Below are 22,547 nucleotides of genomic sequence, written 5' to 3'. Positions count from 1 at the left end.
TAAAATTTAAGAAAAAATATTCTTAGAATTTATTTTAGTTAAATAATAAGTTAATTTTTTTTTTTTTTTTGTAAAAGAAAGTTTAAGAATTTAATTAATTATTTAAAGACAAGTAGTGGATAAATTTCTTTGGTATTTTATTTAATGGTTTTAAAACATTAATTAATGCATGTTTATTTCATTAATTTGTATTTAAATATTTTATGCATTTTATGCATAATACATGCATGGTAGAATTATTTTGAGAATTTTAAAGGTTCATGCATTAAAGATTTGTAAGTTTCATTTCACGCTCGAACGAGGAACGAAGACCGGAGAATTTTCAGGAAAATTATTTTTAATTACAAATTTTATTTTTATTAATTAATATAAGGTGTTTTTAAGCATATTTTTCAAAAACGGGATTTTATTGGGTATTTTTATTCGCAGGATTTTTAATTTTTACGGTACGCAAATTTTATCGAATCGGGAGAATTTTTGAGGCTTCGGTTAATATTTTCAAAATCTTTCCAACACGAAATATTTTTCAAGATTGTGTTTGAATTTAATGGGTCTACTTTTAAACTTGTTAGGCTTAAATATTTTTTTTAAAACTTTAATTAACAAATAAAGGGTCATTAGTTAAAATTTTAACCATTTAATTATTGTACCAGTGGTGACCCTATATCTATTATTCTTTAAACCAACCGACACCCTCTTCATTCCTCTTTATTCTCTCGGTTCCAACCATTTCCCCACCACCTTTCCTCTCTCGTTTCATTATTTAATCCATCAGCTAAGGTCTCGGATCTTGCTTGTCTTGCAATAAAGAATTTATTCGGCTTTCGTGTGATACCCTTGTCCCACATCGAAAAAATCAAAGATTTAAAAATGAGTTTATAATGGCTTACAATGGATTTCTATAGCAACTTGGATTAATCATTTTCGTAAAGCGAGGACGAATACGAAGTAGTTGCTATAGGGGCCCATTGTGCAGTCACGCAGCCGCGGGCCCGGGCTAGGGGCGTGACAGAATGGTATCAGAGCCAGTCACCGGCATGGAACACCGAGAAATAAGTGCTATGCGGGGCAAAGTGCTACGTGCATGGGAGCCACCTCTTGAACCTGCGGGACAAAGTGCTACATGACGAGAGCCACCTCTTGAACCTGTAAGAGTCACCTCTAGATTCTCGGTGCTGGTGGATCGAGGGGTCAGGTCGCGACGTGGACGTCGCATTATGAAGGAGGGGTGATACCCTTGTCCCACATCGAAAAAATCAAAGATTTAAAAATGAGTTTATAATGGCTTACAATGGATTTCTATAGCAACTTGGATTAATCATTTTCGTAAAGCGAGGACGAATACGAAGTAGTTGCTATAGGGGCCCATTGTGCAGTCACGCAGCCGCGGGCCCGGGCTCGGGGCGTGACATTTCGGCTCGATTCCCTCCCGCATTCTGCATCATTCAGGCACGCTTGTTACTTCTTTTCTGCATCATTCATGTTGATATTACTGATGTGTATGCATGTGTACATGAAATCTTTCGATCTAGTTATAAGCATGAGAGATCCTTCGATTTTGCTCTTTAATATTGCATTTTTATGTGTTGTTCACGGTTTCTTCAATTCTGTGCAAGGGGCTGCTGTTTTCTTGTTGGTTTAAGGACTGATCATGATGACAATAAGTAGCTTTAAGGTGTAGAGTCATGACAGGGGCTGCTGGTTGAAGGGCCGAGTGTAGGAGGATGATCGCGTTTGTGCTTGGGGAAGGGGCTCGATCGTGTCTCGTGGTTCTTGCTGCTCGAGGCCCTTCTCCAACCCTGGTCCAGACCTTGATGGGTTGAGTTGGGGTCTGGAATGGCTCGGACCATGATGGAAACAAGGGAACGAGTGATCGAGCTAGGGAGAAATGATTTGGCTTCGGTAGGGACTTGTTGTGGTTTCTCGGTTACTAGCTGTTAGTAGAGTGCATGGGGCTGGTGGATTGGGTCTGATGGTTGCCTTAAGGTCTGATCTTGGTCCCTAGTAGGTTGGTGCATGACTGGTGCGAGCTGGTGCAAGCCAACGAGTGCTAGGAGAGCAAGGGCCGAGAGGTAAAGGGGTTTGGCTCGGTGGGGCTGTGGCTCGCATGGGGTGAGAAGGGCGGTGCAAGGGCTAAACCGGGGCTTGGATCAGACCCTGGTGGGTCTGAATCACGAAAAACTAAGCGGAAGAAACTCAAAATGATCTCTTTATAAATCGATTAAATATTTGTGAAACTTTTGAAAAGAATCCAAGATGTGTGAAAAAGTTTTGTCAAAGTATTTTATCAAATACTTTGTATGTAAAATTTTAGTATTTTAAATAATCCATAAATTATTTCAAAAATCTATGCAGCGATAGAGACATTCCATGTACATTTCATTTTAATAATTAAATATAATTAAAAAAAGTATTAAAAAAATGAAACAAAAAAAAAAACAATACGATCTCTCACGCGTGCACCTCAAACCAGCATGAACCTCACGTTGGGAGAGAAAAAGAAAAAGAATAATTGGTTACAAATTTGTAACCGGTTATTCATTTGACACACATATCAAGAAGCTACAGTTGTGAATATTAAGAATTGAAAGATATTTGGATGACGTAATACCCACTACTGTGGGTGTCCTAAGTTAGCTCAATAAAAATATTCCAATGGTTCCGTAATTAACTTTCAATTAATTACTATTTAATTTCGGTATATAAAATAGGGTTAATTAATATGATATACCCAATGATCTTAAAAACTTTGAATACTCAATACGACAATGTGTAATTTCATATAATTAAAATCAAAACATATTAGAGATAATAAATCCAATTATTTATTTCTATCATTTTGAAATCGAGAATCAATTATGACAAATTACTCCTCCAACCCTCGGAAGGTTCGACACTACCTGTGGGGGTAGTGCCTCCACAACTGCCCCACAGACAGGATATGTGCCATTGATTTTAAAGACATTGGTGGACCTCATGCATATATGTATAAATCTAGGACTTTGATTTTTTCATGGGAGCAGTGTCGCCACAAGATAGGATGAAATCTTCCTCAACTCTCGTGTAAACATTCATTTGTCCTTAACTTCTTTTCTTTTATTTATTCAAATAATTAAAGGAAAAGAACTTTTTTTATTTTTTTTATTAAGACAGATTCGATATAATATCAAATATTTATTTTTATGAGATGAATAAATATGATTTATATTTTAAATTAAAATAAAATTTAATATTATTTTATTAAATTAAAAAATAATTTTATAAAATTAATCGATGAGATAATTATGTTTCGAATAAAAGCTGACAAATAATGAATATCGATTTATTACAAATAATAAGCCTGTCAAATTGCTTATCCCAAACTCGGCGAGAAAGAGAAACAGCGGCGAAGGTGAAATGGCTCTCCTCTTCACCACTCCTCTCTTCTATCCTACGTATTCTTCATCGACGACATCTGCACCAGTTGCTCACCCTTGTAAGTTTTTTAATGCATTGTACATTAATAATTTGTACGATAATGCTTTCCCCCACCTGAATCTTACTGCTTGAAGAAATGAATTTTATTAATATATATTGAATTTAGGCTTATAGTTTTATGATTTATAAGTAGAATTTCTTTTCAAATTGCGGTTTCTTGTTCATGGTTTCTGGGTTTTGTTTTTCGCGTCTAGTGTGTGGTTCTTGCGCGTCGTTCTTCTGCAAATTATTTACAATAAAAAGAAATGGAATATTTGTGGTATGTGTGGCTTTTTCTTTGTTTCCCTTCTGTTTTGAATTCTGGGCTCTGAAGAAGATTGAGAAGAAAATGTCTTTTTCCTTGTATTTCTAGTACAACCATGCATTTTTCCTGTTTAAAACGATTAAATTTGGACAATGTGGAGCATATAGATCACATCTTTACAGATAGGTCTGTTTTAAAGGTACTTTGACTTATAATCTGTTCTGTATCCTAACTTGGATTGGCTGTATTGTTGTATGCAAACCTTAACGACACTTTTAGATTTGTTCAGAAACTAATTGTTACTGGTTTTTAGCTATGGAAACAAGTGATTGCCTGATTGGAGTTGGAGATATATTACAGGTTGCTTAGTTGTGATGTTAAGCAAGGTTGATAGGGGAATGTTACACCCTTCAAATGAAAGGTGGTTCAATCTCATATGTAATTTTATAACCTCGAAGGAGGATGCAGAGCTGGGTTCAAGCAGGGAATGTTACACTCTTCAAATGAAAATGTAGTTAAATTTCATGTGTAATTCTTGTAACCTCGAAGAAAACGTCTGGACCGTGAAGCTTATTTAGAAAAAAAAGGGTGTTTTTCTAAAAGAATGTTTTTGTTTGTATTTATTACAAATAAGGAAAAACTCTTGAAAAGCCACAAGCCAGAAAAGTAGTCTTTAAACATAGAATCTCTTCTATTTTCTTTTAAAAACCTTGCTTAATAATATACTTTTTTAGCCGAGTATTTTGTATCCAAACTCGCTCTTAGTCTCCCCGTGAATTTGTTTATTTTAGCATTGGTTTTTCTGTTTCTAGTCTTCTGTTTGGGCAATAACTTCATCGCTAAGCATCCAAAACCATCTGTTGGATATACGATTCGAGCATCTCTTGTCTCAAAAAGCAGAGGTGCATTGATTGTTAAGGCATCTTCTGATGTTGATGGAACCGGAGCCAGTGCTCCAGATTCTCCTACTCATTCTGACACAAATGAAACTGTGCCTGTTGAGAATCTCCCTTTGGAATCCAAGATCCAGATGAATCTTGAGCAGAAGATGAAAATGAAAATTGCAAAGAAGATCAGATTAAGGAGAAAGAGGCTTCTGAGAAAACGCCATTTGAGGAAGATGGGACGATGGCCACCTTCAAAGTTGAAGAAAAACAAGAATGTGTAAACTTCATCTCTAGATAACTTGCAGTTTCTTTCATTATTGTTTGCTTTCTGTATAATCGCGTTTCATCAGTTTGTGACACCAAATTTATTTTTGTTTATTATAGTGCATCAATAGACTAAATACCATTTCACCTTCTAAAGCTACTTATGGATGGAATACGGCTGTTTTTTTGTTTGGAAACTGAATTCAGCTGTTTTTTTCCCGTTTCATTAAATGGATTTTATCCCCATTGTTTTTTCCTGCAAAGATTTATCGGTATAAACTATTTTTAAATGTGAGTTCTGCTGTTTTTGAGAGATAAAATTTATGCTCATCCTATCTTATTTCTTGTCACAAGTTCTAACAGGGTGAAATTCTCTATTTTAGTAGTGGATCAGATCGAATTCATCAGTTGAACCATTACACACCTTGAAGCTAGAATTCATTAGATTTCGTCTCACTTGTTTCAAATTTCATCATCTTATTTTTTTAAGACTGCTAAACCACGGCTTCTACTTGTCAATATTTGATTTCAAATATATTTATGAAATACTAAAAATATAATACTCACAAACAGCTTACCATCTTAATAAACATAATATTTGAACATATTCAAGCTCCATGTAAAAATTTCAATATTTAAAATGGAAATCAATATTTCGAAAAATTGCCGAACCAACCCAACTCATTTGCATCTTTAGAGCGTCATGTACATCTTGAATTTAATAATTCAGTCGAAGAAAATATGATAAGCACGAATTATATAGTACTTTAGGGATATTATTTTGTCGTATTCGTGCTTATTTGGCATCTTTTTACCCCGAGTTTGGCGCTTATTTCGTTTCATTTTTTGCTGATTGTAGGTTTGACCAAAAGAGGAGAAAAGCCAAAGAAGTGAAAGAAATGTCAAACTCTGCAATGCCACGTCAGAAATAACCGGAAGAATAGGAAGAAAGCATGAACCAATACACAGACCCTTACACGGATCCCGTGTAAGGGTCCGTGTCATTCAACCACAAAAGAAGAATTTTGCCGAAGAGACACGGACCCGGACACGGACCCCGGAGACAGGTCCGTGCCATTCAGTTACCAAGATTGCATTTACAGAAGCTACACGGATCTATATCCGGACCCCTGAACGGGGTCCGTGTCCCTCAAAGTCCGAGAATCCAAATTACAGAAGCTAGACGGACCTCTGGACGGACCCATACACGGGGTCCGTGTCCGTCTTCACAAGAGAAAGTCAAATTACAGAAGCTACACGGACCCCACTCCGGAGGCTGATACGGGGTCCGTGTCCATGATATCGGATGATGAATTTGGCGAAGATTTGCTCGAGATTTGGAAGAAGAATAAAAAGGAAAAAGACAAAACAAAATGGGGGTTGAATTTCGAGAGGGCGGCCGACTTTGGAGTTTTTGGAGAGGAATTTCATACTTGTGAAAGAAGGCAACGGCTCGGAGAGAAAATCGAGGGAGAAAACGACGCGCTTCACACGCATATCTGCGCGCCATCGCTGAGATTTTCTCGTCTCTTTTAATTTTCTAGCTTTTTATTCATGAATTCAATTATTAAATTTGATTTTGGTTTTGAATTTATGGAGTAGTTTTCTTTTGTGATCGGGACCACGATAGGAACAAACGACTGATTTTTGTTATTCATTGAAGTGTTTGATTTATAAAATTGTTCTATGTTATTGATTAATATTTGTATAAATTTCGTGCTTTTAATTTGGCCAATTATTTGCATGTTTGTTGTTTAATCTTGACTCGAAAGAGAATTGGTTAAATTTAGCTTCAAAAATATTAATCAACACGCGGTTAAACCGACTAGAAATAGTATTCGGTTTCAGTGTGCGATTTTAGGCGACAGCTGTAATTCTTCGTGGATAAATGCGTTTTTGTTTAATTAAATTCAATTAAAAATAATTGGACTGTTAAATGAAAATAGGATTATAAATTCTAGAAATGGATTTATAATTAAATTAGGGAATTGCATCGTGACAGCGAATAATCTGTGGTTAAATTGTTCCAGTGCGTGATAAAATCTGAGTTTGTTACCGTTGTGTGTCCCGGTCATTTTATTTAAATTTAAAAATCCCCAAGTTCCAAGCTTCTCTGAAATTTGCTCTTAGTCATTAATTTAGCATAGCTTGGTTTAATTTAATTCGTTACATCTTACAAAACAATCACTCTTTATTGTTCGCCTAGATTAAATAAAATAATCGAATCTTAGTAATTAAATAATAGTCTCTGTGGGATCGATACTTGGACGTCTGTCCAATTACTATAACTTGACCTAGTTCGCTTGCTAGAATTATTCCCAACCGAAATCGTCGGTCAAGTTTTTGGCGCCGTTGCCGGGGACTATTTATTTAATATTAGGATAAATTATTTGTTTGAGACTAGGCTTTTATTCTTAGTTTTAAATTTTTCAGTTATTCTTTTCTTTGGCATTTTAATTACCTTTGTTTATTCTACTTATTTTCTCTTGGAGCTTAAATCGTGCACTTAAATTTTTGATTTCAGGGGTTAGCTCGTGTTATATGAGCCGTGCTCAAGACGTCAGGAATCTAGTGCCACTTGATCTTGAGATTGAAAGCACTCTCCGCAGTATCCGCAGAGCCCGAAGGAACAACAACTTGACTCTGGAATTTGAATCTGAAGCAGAATCTGAAATAGATCATAAACCAGAAGTTGAGAGAATGGCCGGAGAAGAGGATGAACGCACGTTGATGGAACTTCATCGGCCAGCATTTGGAGGTTATGGGTCTAGTATCATCCGCCCTACGATTCAGGCAAACTCATTCGAGCTAAAGCCAGGCATCATCCAAATGATTCAAATGCAAGTAAAGTTTGGTGGAGCACCATCTGAAGACCCCAATGCACATCTGGAGAATTTTCTGTCAATCTGTGATACGATTAAGTGCAATGGGGTGAGTACTGATGCCATTCGACTCAGACTATTTCCATTCTCCTTGCAAGGAGAAGCTATGGAGTGGCTTCGCGACCTTCCAGCTGGTTCTATCACTACTTGGGATGGGCTAGTTGAGTTCTTCATGCACAGGTATTTTCCCCCTACTAAGATTACACAACTGCGAAATGAAATCACTTCATTTAGACAGAGAGATGGGGAATCACTGAATTCAGCATGGGCGAGGTTTAAAAAGATGTTGAGAATGTGCCCGAGACATGGTTTTTCAGTAGGCCAACAGGTGGAGACATTTTACTATGGGGTAGATCCTTCTGTGAGATCTATGCTTGATGCGGCAGCAAATGGGAGTCTATATAGGAAAACGCCAACCGCAGCGCTCGAAATCATATCTAATATGGCCGAGAGCAATGTGGGTTGGCAAGACAACCGCAGGGAGAAGAAAGTAGGATTCCTTGAGATGGATGCTTTGACAGCGATTACAGCAAAACTTGATGGATTGACACATCAGATGTCACAGTTACAAGCGCAGAAGTCAATACCAGTCAAGTCAGTGAATCAGATCCAAGGAAATGCTGAAATGGTTGGTGGTCCATCTTGTGACATGCCATTCATGCCGGATCTGCCTTGTGAGGAAATACAGTGTTTTGGAGGGGATTCAGTAAATTATTTGGGAAACCAGGGGCGTCAGCAAAACAATCCATACAGTTTCTCCTATAATCCAGGCTGGAGGAATCATCCAAATTTCGGGTGGAGACAGTCCGAGAATGCTGTGGTGCCATTACAGTTTAATCCTCCACAGCACCCTGCACAGCAAAGGCCTCCTCAACAACCACCTAAACCTCCACAAGGTGCTGGACCTTCTATGCCACCTGGTTTCAAGCCACAGGATAGCAAGTCTAATCTTGAGGACATGCTCGCCAAGTACATAGCAGGGAATGAGATGAGATGGCAAAATCATGATGCCATGATGCAAAGAGTGGAGACTCAACTAGGGCAGTTAGCGACACAGATGGCTACACGAGCTCCGGGTTCACTACCTAGTGACACGGAAAAGAATCCTAAGGGTGTCAATGCAGTCACGGTGACGTCTCCCACTAAGCAAGAGGCAATTGATGGTGGAAGTGATGTGAAGGAGAAGGAATCAGCCAAGCCAAAGCCTGAGGATGCAAGGGAGAAAGGTAAGTCTCTAAACTCGAACTCTAATATTGATATTAATTCACTCCCCTTTCCCCAAAGAGCTAAGCAACTGCAATTGGATACTCAATTTTCAAAATTTCTTGAGATTTTCAAAAAGCTGCACATAAATATTCCATTTGCAGAGGCTTTAGCTCAAATGCCCTCCTATGCTAAATTTCTTAAGGAGATTTTATCAAACAAGAGGAAGTTGGTTGACTTTGAGACAGTTAAGCTTTCGGAGGAATGTTCTGCTATTTTACAAAATAAATTACCCCCAAAGCTTAAGGATCCAGGTAGTTTCTCTATTCCCTGCACTATAGGAACTTCATTTTTTGCTAAAGCTTTATGTGACTTAGGTGCAAGCATAAATTTGATGCCTTATTCATGTTTTGAGAAGCTAGGAATAGGTGAAGTGAAACCAACTACAATTTCTCTACAGTTAGCTGATAGATCAATTAAATTTCCTAGGGGAATTGTAGAGGATGTGTTAGTAAAGGTTGACAAGTTTATTTTCCCAGTGGACTTTGTTGTGTTAGACATGGAAGAGGATCGTGAGATTCCTCTTATTTTAGGGAGACCATTTTTAGCCACTGGGAAAGCTCTGATAGATGTACACAAGGGTGAGTTGGTGTTGAGATTGAATGATGAGAGTGTGGTGTTCAATGTTTTTCAGTCCATCAAATATCCTAATGATACATCTGATTGTTTTAGAATTGATGCTACTGATGAGCTTGTTGAGCATGGTTTGCAGGAATTGATAGGTGAAGATCCTTTGGAGATTTGTTTGACTGTTTCATGTTCAGGAGAGTTGGAGAATGAGGATGTGAAGGAATACATGCATTATCTGGAAGCAGGCAGACCGATTTCAAGAACGGTAAACTCTAGGATTGGGGAGCTTGGGCATGTCCCAAGACCTTTAAGGTCATCCATTGAAGAAGCCCCAATCTTAGAGATGAAACCTCTTCCCTCTCATTTGAAATATTTGTTTTTGCTTGATTGTGATAAACTGCCAGTAATAGTGTCCTCTACTTTGACAGGTACGGAAGAAGAAAAGCTGCTGCGAGTTCTGAGGGATAATATCAAAGCAATAGGTTGGAGCATTGCGGACATCAAGGGGATCAGCTCCTCCATGTGCATGCACAAAATTCTGATGGAGGCTGACCACAAGACATCCACCCAACCTCAAAGACGTCTGAACCCAGCTATGCAAGAGGTGGTGAAGAAAGAGGTGATAAAGCTACTGGACGCAGGTATTATTTACCCAATTTCTGATAGTAGGTGGGTTAGTCCAGTGCAAGTTGTTCCGAAAAAAGGTGGGATCACTGTTGTGAAGAATGAAAATAATGAATTAATTCCTACCAGAACTGTTACGGGGTGGCGTGTCTGCATTGATTATAGGAAACTTAATGACGCCACCCGTAAAGACCACTTCCCCCTCCCTTTTATTGATCAAATGTTGGAAAGGTTAGCTGGACATCCTTTTTACTGTTTCCTGGATGGTTATTCAGGTTATATGCAAATTCCTATCGACCCTGAAGATCAGGAGAAAACCACTTTTACTTGTCCTTATGGGACATTTGCATATAAACGAATGCCATTCGGCCTATGTAATGCACCAGCGACCTTCCAACGATGCATGATGGCAATTTTCCATGATATGATTGAGGATTTCATTGAAATATTTATGGATGATTTTTCTGTGTTTGGCTCTTCATTCGATACTTGTTTGATTAATTTGTCTAAAGTTTTGGAGAGATGTGAGGAGTCAAATTTGGTGCTGAACTGGGAAAAATGCCATTTTATGGTGAGAGAGGGGATAGTGTTGGGGCACAAAATTTCTGAAAAGGGGATTGAGGTCGATAAGGCTAAGATTGAAGTGATAGAGAAACTCCCCGCCCCAACAAACATCCGAGGAGTGCGTAGTTTTTTAGGACATGCAGGGTTTTATAGACGTTTTATCAAAGATTTTTCCTGCATTTCTAAGCCACTGACCAATTTACTGATAAAAGATGTGAAATTTGATTTTTCTGATGAGTGTGTGCAGGCATTTCAGGTCCTGAAGGAGAAGTTGATCACCGCACCAGTGATGATAGCACCTGATTGGGGGTCGCCATTTGAGGTGATGTGTGATGCAAGTGACACAGCTCTAGGGGCAGTGTTGGGCCAAAAACGGGATAAATGCATTCATGTCATCTACTATGCTAGTATGACACTGTCAGCCGCCCAACTGAACTATGCCACTACAGAGAAGGAGCTTCTTGCCGTGGTTTTTGCTCTTGATAAGTTTAGATCGTATCTCATAGGAAGCAAAGTAGTCGTGCATACTGACCATTCCGCCTTGAAATACTTGATGGCTAAAAAGGATGCAAAGCCAAGGCTAATTCGTTGGATTCTTCTTTTGCAGGAATTCGATTTGGACATCATCGATAGGAAGGGAACAGAGAACCAGGTTGCAGACCATCTTTCTCGTTTGGAGAATCCAAGTTCAGGTAATGCAATTATTCGTGATGACTTCCCAGACGAGCAACTCTTTGCAATCGACAGTTTACCATGGTATGCCGATTTTGTTAATTATCTATCAAGTAAGTTCATTCCTCCCCATTTTACATACCAACAAAAGAAGAAATTTTTCTCTGATTTGAAATATTATTTGTGGGAGGACCCTTATTTGTTTAGAATATGTGCAGACGGTATAATCCGTAGATGTGTACCCCAGGAAGAGGTAAGTGAAATTTTGTTTCATTGTCATGCTGGTCCGGCTGGAGGCCACTTTGGGGCAACTAGAACTGCGTCCAAAGTCCTCCAGTCTTGTTTTTATTGGCCTACTTTGTTTAAGGATTCGCATGAGTATGTTACAAAATGTTCAAATTGTCAGCGTACAGGTAATATCTCTAGACGACATGAAATGCCTCTTAATAATATTTTGGTATGTGAGATATTTGATGTTTGGGGTATAGATTTCATGGGGCCGTTCCCGGTTTCTTTTGGGAACAAGTACATTTTGGTGGCTGTGGACTACGTGTCTAAATGGGTAGAGGCTACTGCATGCAAAACTAATGACTCTAGGGTTGTTGTTCAATTTCTTATGAAAAATATTTTCTCACGTTTTGGCACACCTAGGGCCATCATTAGCGATGGGGGTACTCATTTTTGTAATCGTCAATTTGACAGTCTATTGGCTAAGTATGGGGTCCGACATAAGGTGGCCACACCTTACCATCCCCAAACTAGTGGCCAAGTCGAGGTTTCGAACCGAGAACTTAAACGCATTCTGGAGAAGACTGTCGGTGCTTCGAGGAAAGAATGGTCTAGAAAACTCGACGATGCACTTTGGGCGTACCGCACTGCTTTCAAAACCCCCATTGGCATGTCTCCTTTTAAATTGTTGTATGGAAAGTCATGTCACCTACCTGTCGAACTTGAGCATAAGGCTTATTGGGCCACCAAATTTCTGAATTTTGATGCTAAAACCACAGGTGACGCGAGAGTGCTGCAGCTAAACGAATTGGATGAGTTTAGGTTGGAGGCGTACGAGAATACCAAGCTTTACAAGGAGAAAACCAAACGCTGGCATGATCAGAACATTGTCGGTCGAGAATTTTTGGTGGGCCAACAGGTATTATTATATAATTCTCGACTGAAATTGATGCCAGGTAAGTTGCGTTCTCGGTGGTCCGGTCCTTACACCATCACGCAAGTTTTCCCATATGGGACAGTGGAGATCACTAGTGAGGCAACCGGATCTTTCAAAGTGAATGGACATAGGCTTAAGGTCTATCATGGTGGTGCCATACCCGATGAGCCGACCACAGTGGATCTGCAGGATCCCAACTGAATCAAGGGAGTACAGTCAGGCTATCGACTCTAAATTTAGCGCTTGCTGGGAGGCAACCCAGTGTTTTATTTTAGTTTTTCCCTCTGTTTTATTTTAGTTCTCTTTATTTTTTTTGCTTTATTCATCTAGTTAGTGAGTTAATCTCAGAGAATGATGGTGCAGGTAATTTATCTACTGGCGGTGGAATTTATCAAGCGTGAAAGAATTTATCGGGCGATCGGTTTCAAAATCTCGAACAGACCAGGGAAGTTTCTGTACAATTCTTGCATCTTGTGTTCTTGATTGAGCTTCAATTTACATGTTTAGATCTAAAGAATTATACATGCATAGCATCATTTTGGGTTGGGTCGTATTTTGTGCGATTTTTTTTCTCTGATCCAGTAGCTACACGGACCCCCTCCGGACCCTAGCACGGGGTCCGTGTCATTCATGCTCAAATTGGTCGATATACAGTAGCTACACGGACCTTGATCCGGACCCCTACACGGGGTCCGTGTCTGTCACTTTCCAAATAGCTGCAATACAGTAGGTACACGGACCTCTACACGGACCCCAGCACGGGGTCCGTGTCTAGCATTTCCAGAATTTACAAACTTGCGCATGAGCACGGACCTCTACACGGACCCTAGCACGGGGTCCGTGCCCTTAAATTTCGGGACTTCTCTGAATAAAATCGCGACTTCCCTCCCCTCAACCCCTAAACCCCCAAAAATCGATTTCCCTCCTCCACCACTCACATCGCCGACCGCCGCCGCCCCGTCGCCGCATTTGCCGTCCGCTACCCTCAAATATCACCACCACCACACTCCCTTTTCCATCTCCAAACGCAGCACCGCCCTCACGCCACCGCCTTCCACCACTCACATCGCCGACCGCCGCCGCTCCACCACCGATTCCTGCCGAGCCGCCGCCCACAACTCACCACTGCACCATCATCTATGTTCTGGTAAGCGTGGCTATACCTGCATTCCATTTTCCGGTCCTCCGCATTGGTGTGTCTGTGCATTCCGTTCGATTATTGCGCGTTTGTGGATTAGTGATTGGGTATTGTTTGGTCGATTTGTGTTCTGCTGGATTTACTTGTTCAAGGGTATCGGTGTTATCACGTTTTCTGTGGTTTTGGGGATAAATTGTTATTGGAGCCCTATTTTGTGGTCTCTTGTAATTTGGGTGTTGATTCTTTATCATTGCGTTGGGGTCTGTTGATGCTTGATCGTTGGTTGGGTTATTGGTATTTGCTATTGGTGGTTTGAATTGTTGGAACTTATTCGCTTGAGTCATAATGCCTCCTCGCAAGTTGACTGGTAAGCGCGCTCGGACCGGTGCTTCTTCATCCTCTGGGTCAGTCAGGAGATCATTTGATGCTTCTAAATTCACTTCCATCGAGAACTCTGACTGGTACTCGGCACTGCACACAAATCCCATGATTGTGGAAAAATCTATCCACCCTCGGATTGATCAAGAGGTACCAATACGGGCCGAGTTCGAAAAGTTTGGGTGGGGACCCTTGTTGGACATATCCGGACCATACTACCCTGATCTAGTGTGGCAGTTTTATGCGAATTTCGAAGAGAAAGACAAAACAGGGCTGACATCGATCCGCACGTACGTCAAGGGCGTCCCCATCGACATCTCCAGTGCTTATCTAGCCTTACTTTTGGGAGTCCCCAATGATGGCCCTTGGGTGGAGTTTAACCAAGTCGATTTTTTTCACTCCGACAGCACATACCGGATCCCTGAGGCTCGGCACCGTCTCCGATATGTCACATCCCCTACCGGCTCCCGTTTCAGTGTTCTTCCGACGCATATTCCGCTCATTGATCGCCTGATCTGTTATTTTACTGGGGCTAACATAATCCCGAGGAAGGCCGGAAACAATGAGGTTCGTCTGATGGACCTCTACATTATTGATAAGATGTTGAATGGCTTGGGGGCGATTCCGGCGATTCCTTTGGCATCAATCATCATGTCTCATATGCGTTCTGTTGCGCATATCGACCCGACAAAGAACAAGAAACCACATGCCCCCTTCCCGATCATCATCTCTCGGATCTTAGCAGCCCATGGCGTTGATCTCACCGGCGAGCCTTCGTTATTGCCCACATCCACACAGATGCTCACCCCCCAGGCCATGCAGGGCATGTATTTCATTTTTCGACAGGGTGCGTGGTATCGTAACCCTAGGAGTAGCCATCTCACTCGTCACCGTCGTGACCCACCAGTGCCTGCCCCTACCATTGACGAGCGAGCCTGGGAAGCCCGTGTCGAGGAGGAAGAAGCGGGTTTCGATGACCAGGCCGGCCCTCAAGCTGGTGCACCCCCTCGACAGCGAGCCCCAAGAGGTATGCGACAGGTTTTCTTCTCCATGTTTGATGCCTTTGACAACCTCAGCACCAGAATGGCTCGCATCGAGCATCATCTAGGGATTCAGCCCTCTGCTGACGATGTCTCCGCGCCCCCCTTTGACAGATCTGGCCTTGACGACATGGAAGATTTGGATACGGACTCCGCCGACGAGCAGTAGTTTATTTTGTTAGGATGTGTAGAGGATGTTATTGTTTTTCTGGATTTCGCTCTTTTTATGCAGTTATCGACGTTGTCAGACTTGATCTTTATCGTTAGTATCTGTTGATTTTTGATCGTGTATTTGTGTGTCTCTCCTATGCCCTTTTACGTTTCCTTGTGTATTCGATGTCGTGCTTTTCAGGAGTTGCTGATTTCTACCGCATCTTCACCACTTGCTCGCAAATTGTCCAGGGAAGTGTTTTTGCTTTAACTGTCTTGTTCGTTGCTTTTATATTGCTTTACACTGAGGGCAGTGTCCTTATCAAAGTGTGGGGGTGGGTCAGTCTTGTTACACATCGTTGCACAACACTTAACAACACTTTTCACGTAGGATGAGATTATTTTTTGACAACGAACTCCTGTTTCACTTGATATTCTGATTAATTTGTTAGATTTTGGGATCACCCAGAAATTTGCTTCATGCCTAGTATTGAGTGAGAGGAGTCGTAGTTTCAAGGAGAGAGTCTAACATGAACCAGTTTTGCATCAACATTTTGTTCAATGCACGTGGTCGAACTTTTACTCATTGATAGTGAATTGGTGAATTGTGAAAAAAAAAAAAAAAAAAAAAAAAAAGAAAAAAAAAAAAGAAAAAAGAAAAAAGATATCGAATAACGATCCCTAGAACTTGTCTGATTAGCCCTCGAAGCGAAAATACGAACGATGGTGACTTAGGGATGATTTAGGCGATCTTTGGACCGTTTGAGCCTTTCAAGCCTGACCGACACATCATTCATCGCCCCTAGCGACCCCTTTTGAGCCTAAAAAAAAAATCGAATGGTGTGTGTCAATGACACACAGTTAGCCCCCATTCGTCACTTATTCAATGTCCCACATCAACTACCTGAATCATAGCCTATACACTTTTTCCTACCTACATGTGAGAGAAATAAAACTCCTGTGCACATTGAAATGTTTGAAATACTCCAATAGATTGAAGAGATATGTGTGAAGGAGTCTATGAATTTTTATTCATGAAAAAAAAAAAAAAAAAAAAAAAAAGAAAGAATGTTGACGGAAAAGGAAAAAGGAGGAAAATGTGCAGTGTTGAAAGCACCCGAAACAAAATTTTTTGGGTGAAAGTGGGTGAACAATGAGAAAGAAAAGGAGACGCTAGAGCTCTGGAATTGATGAAAAGACAATAACTGTTGACGAGTCGAAAGTTGAATGAATGTGCTACAGGAATAATGCTTATTGTATCTCACTTTTGATTCCCTATCTTTTATTGTAGCCGTGAGCCTTGGCCTTACGTTATAAGCTTAAAAAGACCTATTAACCAAGTCACTGTCGTTCAACATTTAGTAGAGAGGGGTATGAAAGTCAAGCATATGGGGCGTTTCGATAACAAATGAAAATAAGTAATCATGAAACCAAGTAGCTGGAGATGAGTACGAGTCGGACCTACACACTACACACATTTTATTCTGTTGATCTTTACTGGGTAAATGTTTGAATCTTGAATTGCGACGAAAACGAATTTTATGATATGCGAAGCGTGATCTTTTGACTGGGGGTGAACGAATGTGACAAATTGAGAAGTTTTGATTGTGTCACTTGAGTTCTGAATCTGAAATGTTTCTCATCCTTATTTTTGTCTGATTTGTTCGAGGACGAACAAAGGTTAAGTGTGGGGGAGTTGATAAGCACGAATTATATAGTACTTTAGGGATATTATTTTGTCGTATTCGTGCTTATTTGGCATCTTTTTACCCCGAGTTTGGCGCTTATTTCGTTTCATTTTTTGCTGATTGTAGGTTTGACCAAAAGAGGAGAAAAGCCAAAGAAGTGAAAGAAATGTCAAACTCTGCAATGCCACGTCAGAAATAACCGGAAGAATAGGAAGAAAGCATGAACCAATACACAGACCCTTACACGGATCCCGTGTAAGGGTCCGTGTCATTCAACCACAAAAGAAGAATTTTGCCGAAGAGACACGGACCCGGACACGGACCCCGGAGACAGGTCCGTGCCATTCAGTTACCAAGATTGCATTTACAGAAGCTACACGGATCTATATCCGGACCCCTGAACGGGGTCCGTGTCCCTCAAAGTCCGAGAATCCAAATTACAGAAGCTAGACGGACCTCTGGACGGACCCATACACGGGGTCCGTGTCCGTCTTCACAAGAGAAAGTCAAATTACAGAAGCTACACGGACCCCACTCCGGAGGCTGATACGGGGTCCGTGTCCATGATATCGGATGATGAATTTGGCGAAGATTTGCTCGAGATTTGGAAGAAGAATAAAAAGGAAAAAGACAAAACAAAATGGGGGTTGAATTTCGAGAGGGCGGCCGACTTTGGAGTTTTTGGAGAGGAATTTCATACTTGTGAAAGAAGGCAACGGCTCGGAGAGAAAATCGAGGGAGAAAACGACGCGCTTCACACGCATATCTGCGCGCCATCGCTGAGATTTTCTCGTCTCTTTTAATTTTCTAGCTTTTTATTCATGAATTCAATTATTAAATTTGATTTTGGTTTTGAATTTATGGAGTAGTTTTCTTTTGTGATCGGGACCACGATAGGAACAAACGACTGATTTTTGTTATTCATTGAAGTGTTTGATTTATAAAATTGTTCTATGTTATTGATTAATATTTGTATAAATTTCGTGCTTTTAATTTGGCCAATTATTTGCATGTTTGTTGTTTAATCTTGACTCGAAAGAGAATTGGTTAAATTTAGCTTCAAAAATATTAATCAACACGCGGTTAAACCGACTAGAAATAGTATTCGGTTTCAGTGTGCGATTTTAGGCGACAGCTGTAATTCTTCGTGGATAAATGCGTTTTTGTTTAATTAAATTCAATTAAAAATAATTGGACTGTTAAATGAAAATAGGATTATAAATTCTAGAAATGGATTTATAATTAAATTAGGGAATTGCATCGTGACAGCGAATAATCTGTGGTTAAATTGTTCCAGTGCGTGATAAAATCTGAGTTTGTTACCGTTGTGTGTCCCGGTCATTTTATTTAAATTTAAAAATCCCCAAGTTCCAAGCTTCTCTGAAATTTGCTCTTAGTCATTAATTTAGCATAGCTTGGTTTAATTTAATTCGTTACATCTTACAAAACAATCACTCTTTATTGTTCGCCTAGATTAAATAAAATAATCGAATCTTAGTAATTAAATAATAGTCTCTGTGGGATCGATACTTGGACGTCTGTCCAATTACTATAACTTGACCTAGTTCGCTTGCTAGAATTATTCCCAACCGAAATCGTCGGTCAAAATACAAAACTTGTATAAATTGGTATATAAATATGATTGTTCAAGAATTGTCTCCAGTTAGATCTATTATATCTATGTCTATGGAAGGAGGAATGTCCACTTAGAATAATCTATGGACTATAATGATGATCCTCCCGAGTCAGCATCAACCATTCTAAATTATTGGCTAAAATACCACTTCTGATATATCAAAATCAAGCTACATATTAAAGTCAAGTACAACATCCCACTCAGTCATACATCTAAAAGGACAAATACAAGAAAACCCTCGAGTTAGATTCTGTTGAAGATGATTTGCATTGGCGTCTGAACTGTACATTTTGCAAGAAAAAGAGGCAAATCGCCAATGGTTCTTGATCATTTTCTGCTGTGGTAAGAACTATTCGGAATCAAGTTTGGAACCGGTCAGACCAACATGTCGCCCCGTAGAATGTTAAGTTTGCAGAGAGGGCACGTTGCGTTGATACGAAGCCATTTCGCAATGCATTTATGGTGGAAATGATGGTTGCAGGGAAGTGAACATAACTCCACCCCATCAATATATTTGTACAGGCATATGCAGCATTCCTACATAGTAAAAATAGTCACACATTTGGTATAATGAGTGATTAATGCCTCACGAAATGATAAAAACAAGATTTGTGTGATCGGCTATAATATGAATTCAACGACTAATTATGAATTAAAACAAAGCTCACAACATAGGGCATTGGATACTCAGAGCATTAAACGATTGTTCCAATTTGTAATTCATGATAATCGGATAAATGATCTTAGTGATATGAACGGGCCTTTGCCAATATACCGAAAGTTATATTTTGTAGTGAAGGAAACTCAAATCTTTCAAGTAATACAGCAACTTTAGAGTCATTTATATTATTTTACCAATGGACAATCACACAAGACAGTAAGGATAGTTGTTGCTTTTCTAGCATTGGGGTTTTGAATTTTATCAAGAGGGAGGAAATTTGTATTTTTATAAAGAATTTTAGATAAAATTTGAAATTTGTTTCGTTTGGGGAAAGCTTGGAAGAGGAGAGATACTTACAGAATCCTCAAGAGGAAGAACAAGCTCAGCCATAGAATTGCTATGGCTTGACAGTGGCGTTAACTGAACTTGTTTCCTTTCATTTTCGAATGTGTGATTTTGGTGGCTATATAAATATTTCGGAAGAGATCTGATATCATTTTCTGAGGCCCCGTCGCCAATAGTCATTGTGTATGCAACTGCAGCTAAGATCGGAAAGCAACAAAACAGTACCAGAAAAACAATACAAGCCACCGCAATGCAGAAGATCAGAAAGAATATGTCGAACGCTAAAAACACCACCAGCAGCCTGCAGTTTAGAGCATCCATTTCACAGGGCGATCAATATCTTAAAAATTTCAGGCACAATTTTTTTATTTGCGAAATGTACAAGTATGGTAATTACCAGTATAAACGGGGAGAATCTTGCAGAAGCAGCTGGCCTCCCATGACTATCCAATAGAATCCAAAGACCCACCAGATTGATGAAAGAGCAGTACTGGCGGACTCCAACTTTTGGATTATCCTGTGGAAAAAATAATTCTAAATATGCACTGTCCTCCAATAAATTTGCTTCCTCTTGGCCAACATGACTATAATGATAAATTAATTGAAGTAGAATAGCATACTCATCGCTGAAGCCTCAAACCCGGAAGAATAATCGGTTTAGGAATGTACTTCAGAATTTCATCTTGGTATTTATTAAAATTATTCTAACAAGCTCATTGTGCATAATCTCACTGTATGCCCCACTCTAGAGAGACTAGTGCATGACAAGAACAATATCCACGGGCTTGTTTCTGTATTCACTTACTTTTGTGGCTTCAGTTATCTTCAAAACGAGATGTAGGGGGAGACAAAGGGAATGAAGAAAATATTCTGTAGCAACTAAAACGTTCCTGAAGTCAAAGTATATATCGATTTGATTGTTTGTTGGCCATAAACTTGACTTTAACACACAATTTTTTATCGTTACAAGCTTCACACTTCAGTTAGGCCAAAAGGAGTTGAATCCCTCCCCCCCTGCCTCTCTCTCTCACACACACACTCACTCTAAACTTTAGAACTATTCATTGATTGAAGAAAGGATTTGGGATTAGTTGTTCATATTGATTGTTTCTCTTCATCGATTACATCCATTTCCAAAGGCATGTCATTTGAATGTTTCTCTTCATCGACAAATTTAGCTCCATCAAATTGGTAGGACCTTCGCTTAAAATAGCTAGACCCTGAGTTCCAGCAAATTTTTCCCTGCACGGGTGACACTTAAACCATTTTGGAGCTACCTTCATGTTCATCTGTTCCTTGTTCAACAGCACACCAGCTTAAGATTTTTATCTCAACTACAAACTCAATTCAGTTACGTCGATTCTGACATGAAACGAACTTCTCTTAATTATCCTAAACCACATCAGAAAAATTATTACCAAATTTCCTTAGGCGGATGCTACTCCATACCGATTTGGTGATATGATCGTGTTGTATTTGGTCCAGTCTCATTTTACTGTACACATCCATCACAAGATTTTTTTCTCTAAAACTGCACGCAGAAAAATTTACAAGAATTCCAACCTTAATCTCTTTTGAGAATAATTCCCCCACACCACAATCCGACCCGAAACAAATTCTTGGAGGTTATAAATTGATCATATGTCCACTTATTATATGCCTTGCCATATAGTCAACGATTAAGATATTTAAATTTTAAATGTCATTCATCTATAATAATACCACCAACTTTATATAACAATCGCAAAAATAACTCAATATAGGCCTCTACCATTTTCATGATTGCATCAGGGATAACAAAACATCAACAAACTCTTAATCCAATAAATAAGAAAGAGTCAAAAAAATCATTACTACATAAAACCAAGAAGTCGTCGTCAATTTCTATCCCCAAACTTGCCTTGAGCTAAAAAAAATAAAAATATTGAACTAAAATTTTACCTGTTGTGACGGAGAGAAGTGAAAGGGAACATCCCATAAAAATGAAAATCTTGAAAACCTCCAAAATCATCATCAATGCTCCGCCTTTGGTACTCAGCCCACACAAACCCCATGTGCAGAATACATTGCAAAGCATACCCACTAATCCACAACCTCAAAGGAGTGCAGGGCCTCTCTTGAATGGTGGTTAAGATCACAAAGACAGAGACCAGAACAAATGCCAAATTCCACACCATATCAAGAAACAGAAAGGGTTTTGAGTGGCCATAATCCCTACTATTTTGAGCTGCTAAATCATCATCCTCACCAATACCATCATCATCAATAATGTAGATTTCTAGTTCATTATCCACCAAGATCCTATGCTGGTCAGAATCGGTGGCTGTTCTTGTAAAAAGGTGCGTGAATGAAGTGGCTATGGAGTTTCTGGTGGGCCTCACGTCGTCACCACCTACAAAAAAACGCCGGTATTCTTGGTTCATTGTTTCGGTGTCAGTATTTGGTGCAGTGAAATGGGTAAGATGGAGCCGGAAAGTGCCTGGTATTATACGAAAAATGGAAGCTTGGGAAGGAAAAAGGGAGGAGGAAAATGGAAGTTAGCCCGTGGCCGTGTATTTATGGTGGTGGGGGCCTGATTTTACATTGTGTTTTGGTGGGTGGTGGGGGCAGTGTGGGGGTTCGAAAATGTTGTCAAGTCATACAATGGAAATGGTTTTGACTAAAGACTAGTAGACAACCTAAATCCTCGTACACAATTTTGCAGGGGAAAAACGACGAAAGAAAATAGATGGAAAATAAAAAGATTGAGTTTTTATTAATAAATATATGCAATAATGGATTATACAGTATGTTATGCATCTTTCTTGAGTTCTTTTTATATCTGTCTTGCTACTTTAAGTAATGTTTTAATGGTTCATGATTAGATGATCTTGGAAATTGAGTGTAGTTGATGATGATC

General features: G+C 39.6%; 3 protein-coding genes and 1 long non-coding RNA gene across 4 annotated transcripts; 2 read left to right on the top strand and 2 right to left on the bottom strand.

Annotated features, from left to right (window-relative positions):
* Nucleotides 1–3,316: 3,316 nt before the first annotated feature.
* Nucleotides 3,317–5,047, top strand: LOC140839460 (large ribosomal subunit protein cL37 alpha-like). Its single transcript, XM_073206176.1, has 2 exons — nucleotides 3,317–3,475; nucleotides 4,534–5,047. The coding sequence occupies exons 1-2, from the start codon at nucleotides 3,397–3,399 to the stop codon at nucleotides 4,887–4,889; spliced, it is 435 nt and encodes a 144-aa protein (XP_073062277.1). The 5' UTR covers nucleotides 3,317–3,396; the 3' UTR covers nucleotides 4,890–5,047.
* Nucleotides 5,048–5,619: 572 nt separating this feature from the next.
* LOC140839459 (uncharacterized) lies at nucleotides 5,620–13,369 on the top strand. Its single transcript, XM_073206175.1, has one exon. It carries the CDS (start codon nucleotides 7,414–7,416, stop codon nucleotides 12,811–12,813), a length of 5,400 nt encoding a protein of 1,799 aa, XP_073062276.1. The 5' UTR covers nucleotides 5,620–7,413; the 3' UTR covers nucleotides 12,814–13,369.
* A 3,597-nt stretch (nucleotides 13,370–16,966) lies between these two features.
* LOC140839458 (uncharacterized) lies at nucleotides 16,967–18,617 on the bottom strand. Its single transcript, XR_012119732.1, has 2 exons — nucleotides 17,537–18,617; nucleotides 16,967–17,389 (listed from the first exon to the last, which is right to left on the bottom strand). It is a non-coding gene; the product is annotated as an uncharacterized lncRNA (long non-coding RNA).
* Nucleotides 18,618–18,622: 5 nt separating this feature from the next.
* Nucleotides 18,623–22,246, bottom strand: LOC140839457 (E3 ubiquitin protein ligase RIE1-like). Its single transcript, XM_073206174.1, has 4 exons — nucleotides 21,590–22,246; nucleotides 20,046–20,165; nucleotides 19,661–19,949; nucleotides 18,623–19,179 (listed from the first exon to the last, which is right to left on the bottom strand). Exons 1-4 carry the CDS (start codon nucleotides 22,069–22,071, stop codon nucleotides 19,018–19,020), a joined length of 1,053 nt encoding a protein of 350 aa, XP_073062275.1. The 5' UTR covers nucleotides 22,072–22,246; the 3' UTR covers nucleotides 18,623–19,017.
* Between the last annotated feature and the right edge of the window lie 301 nt (nucleotides 22,247–22,547).

Source organism: Primulina eburnea, chromosome 8 (genome assembly GCF_022965805.1).
Source record: "Primulina eburnea isolate SZY01 chromosome 8, ASM2296580v1, whole genome shotgun sequence".
In the NCBI taxonomy this organism is placed as follows: Eukaryota; Viridiplantae; Streptophyta; class Magnoliopsida; order Lamiales; family Gesneriaceae; genus Primulina; species Primulina eburnea.
This window is presented reverse-complemented; position numbering and strand designations above follow the sequence as displayed.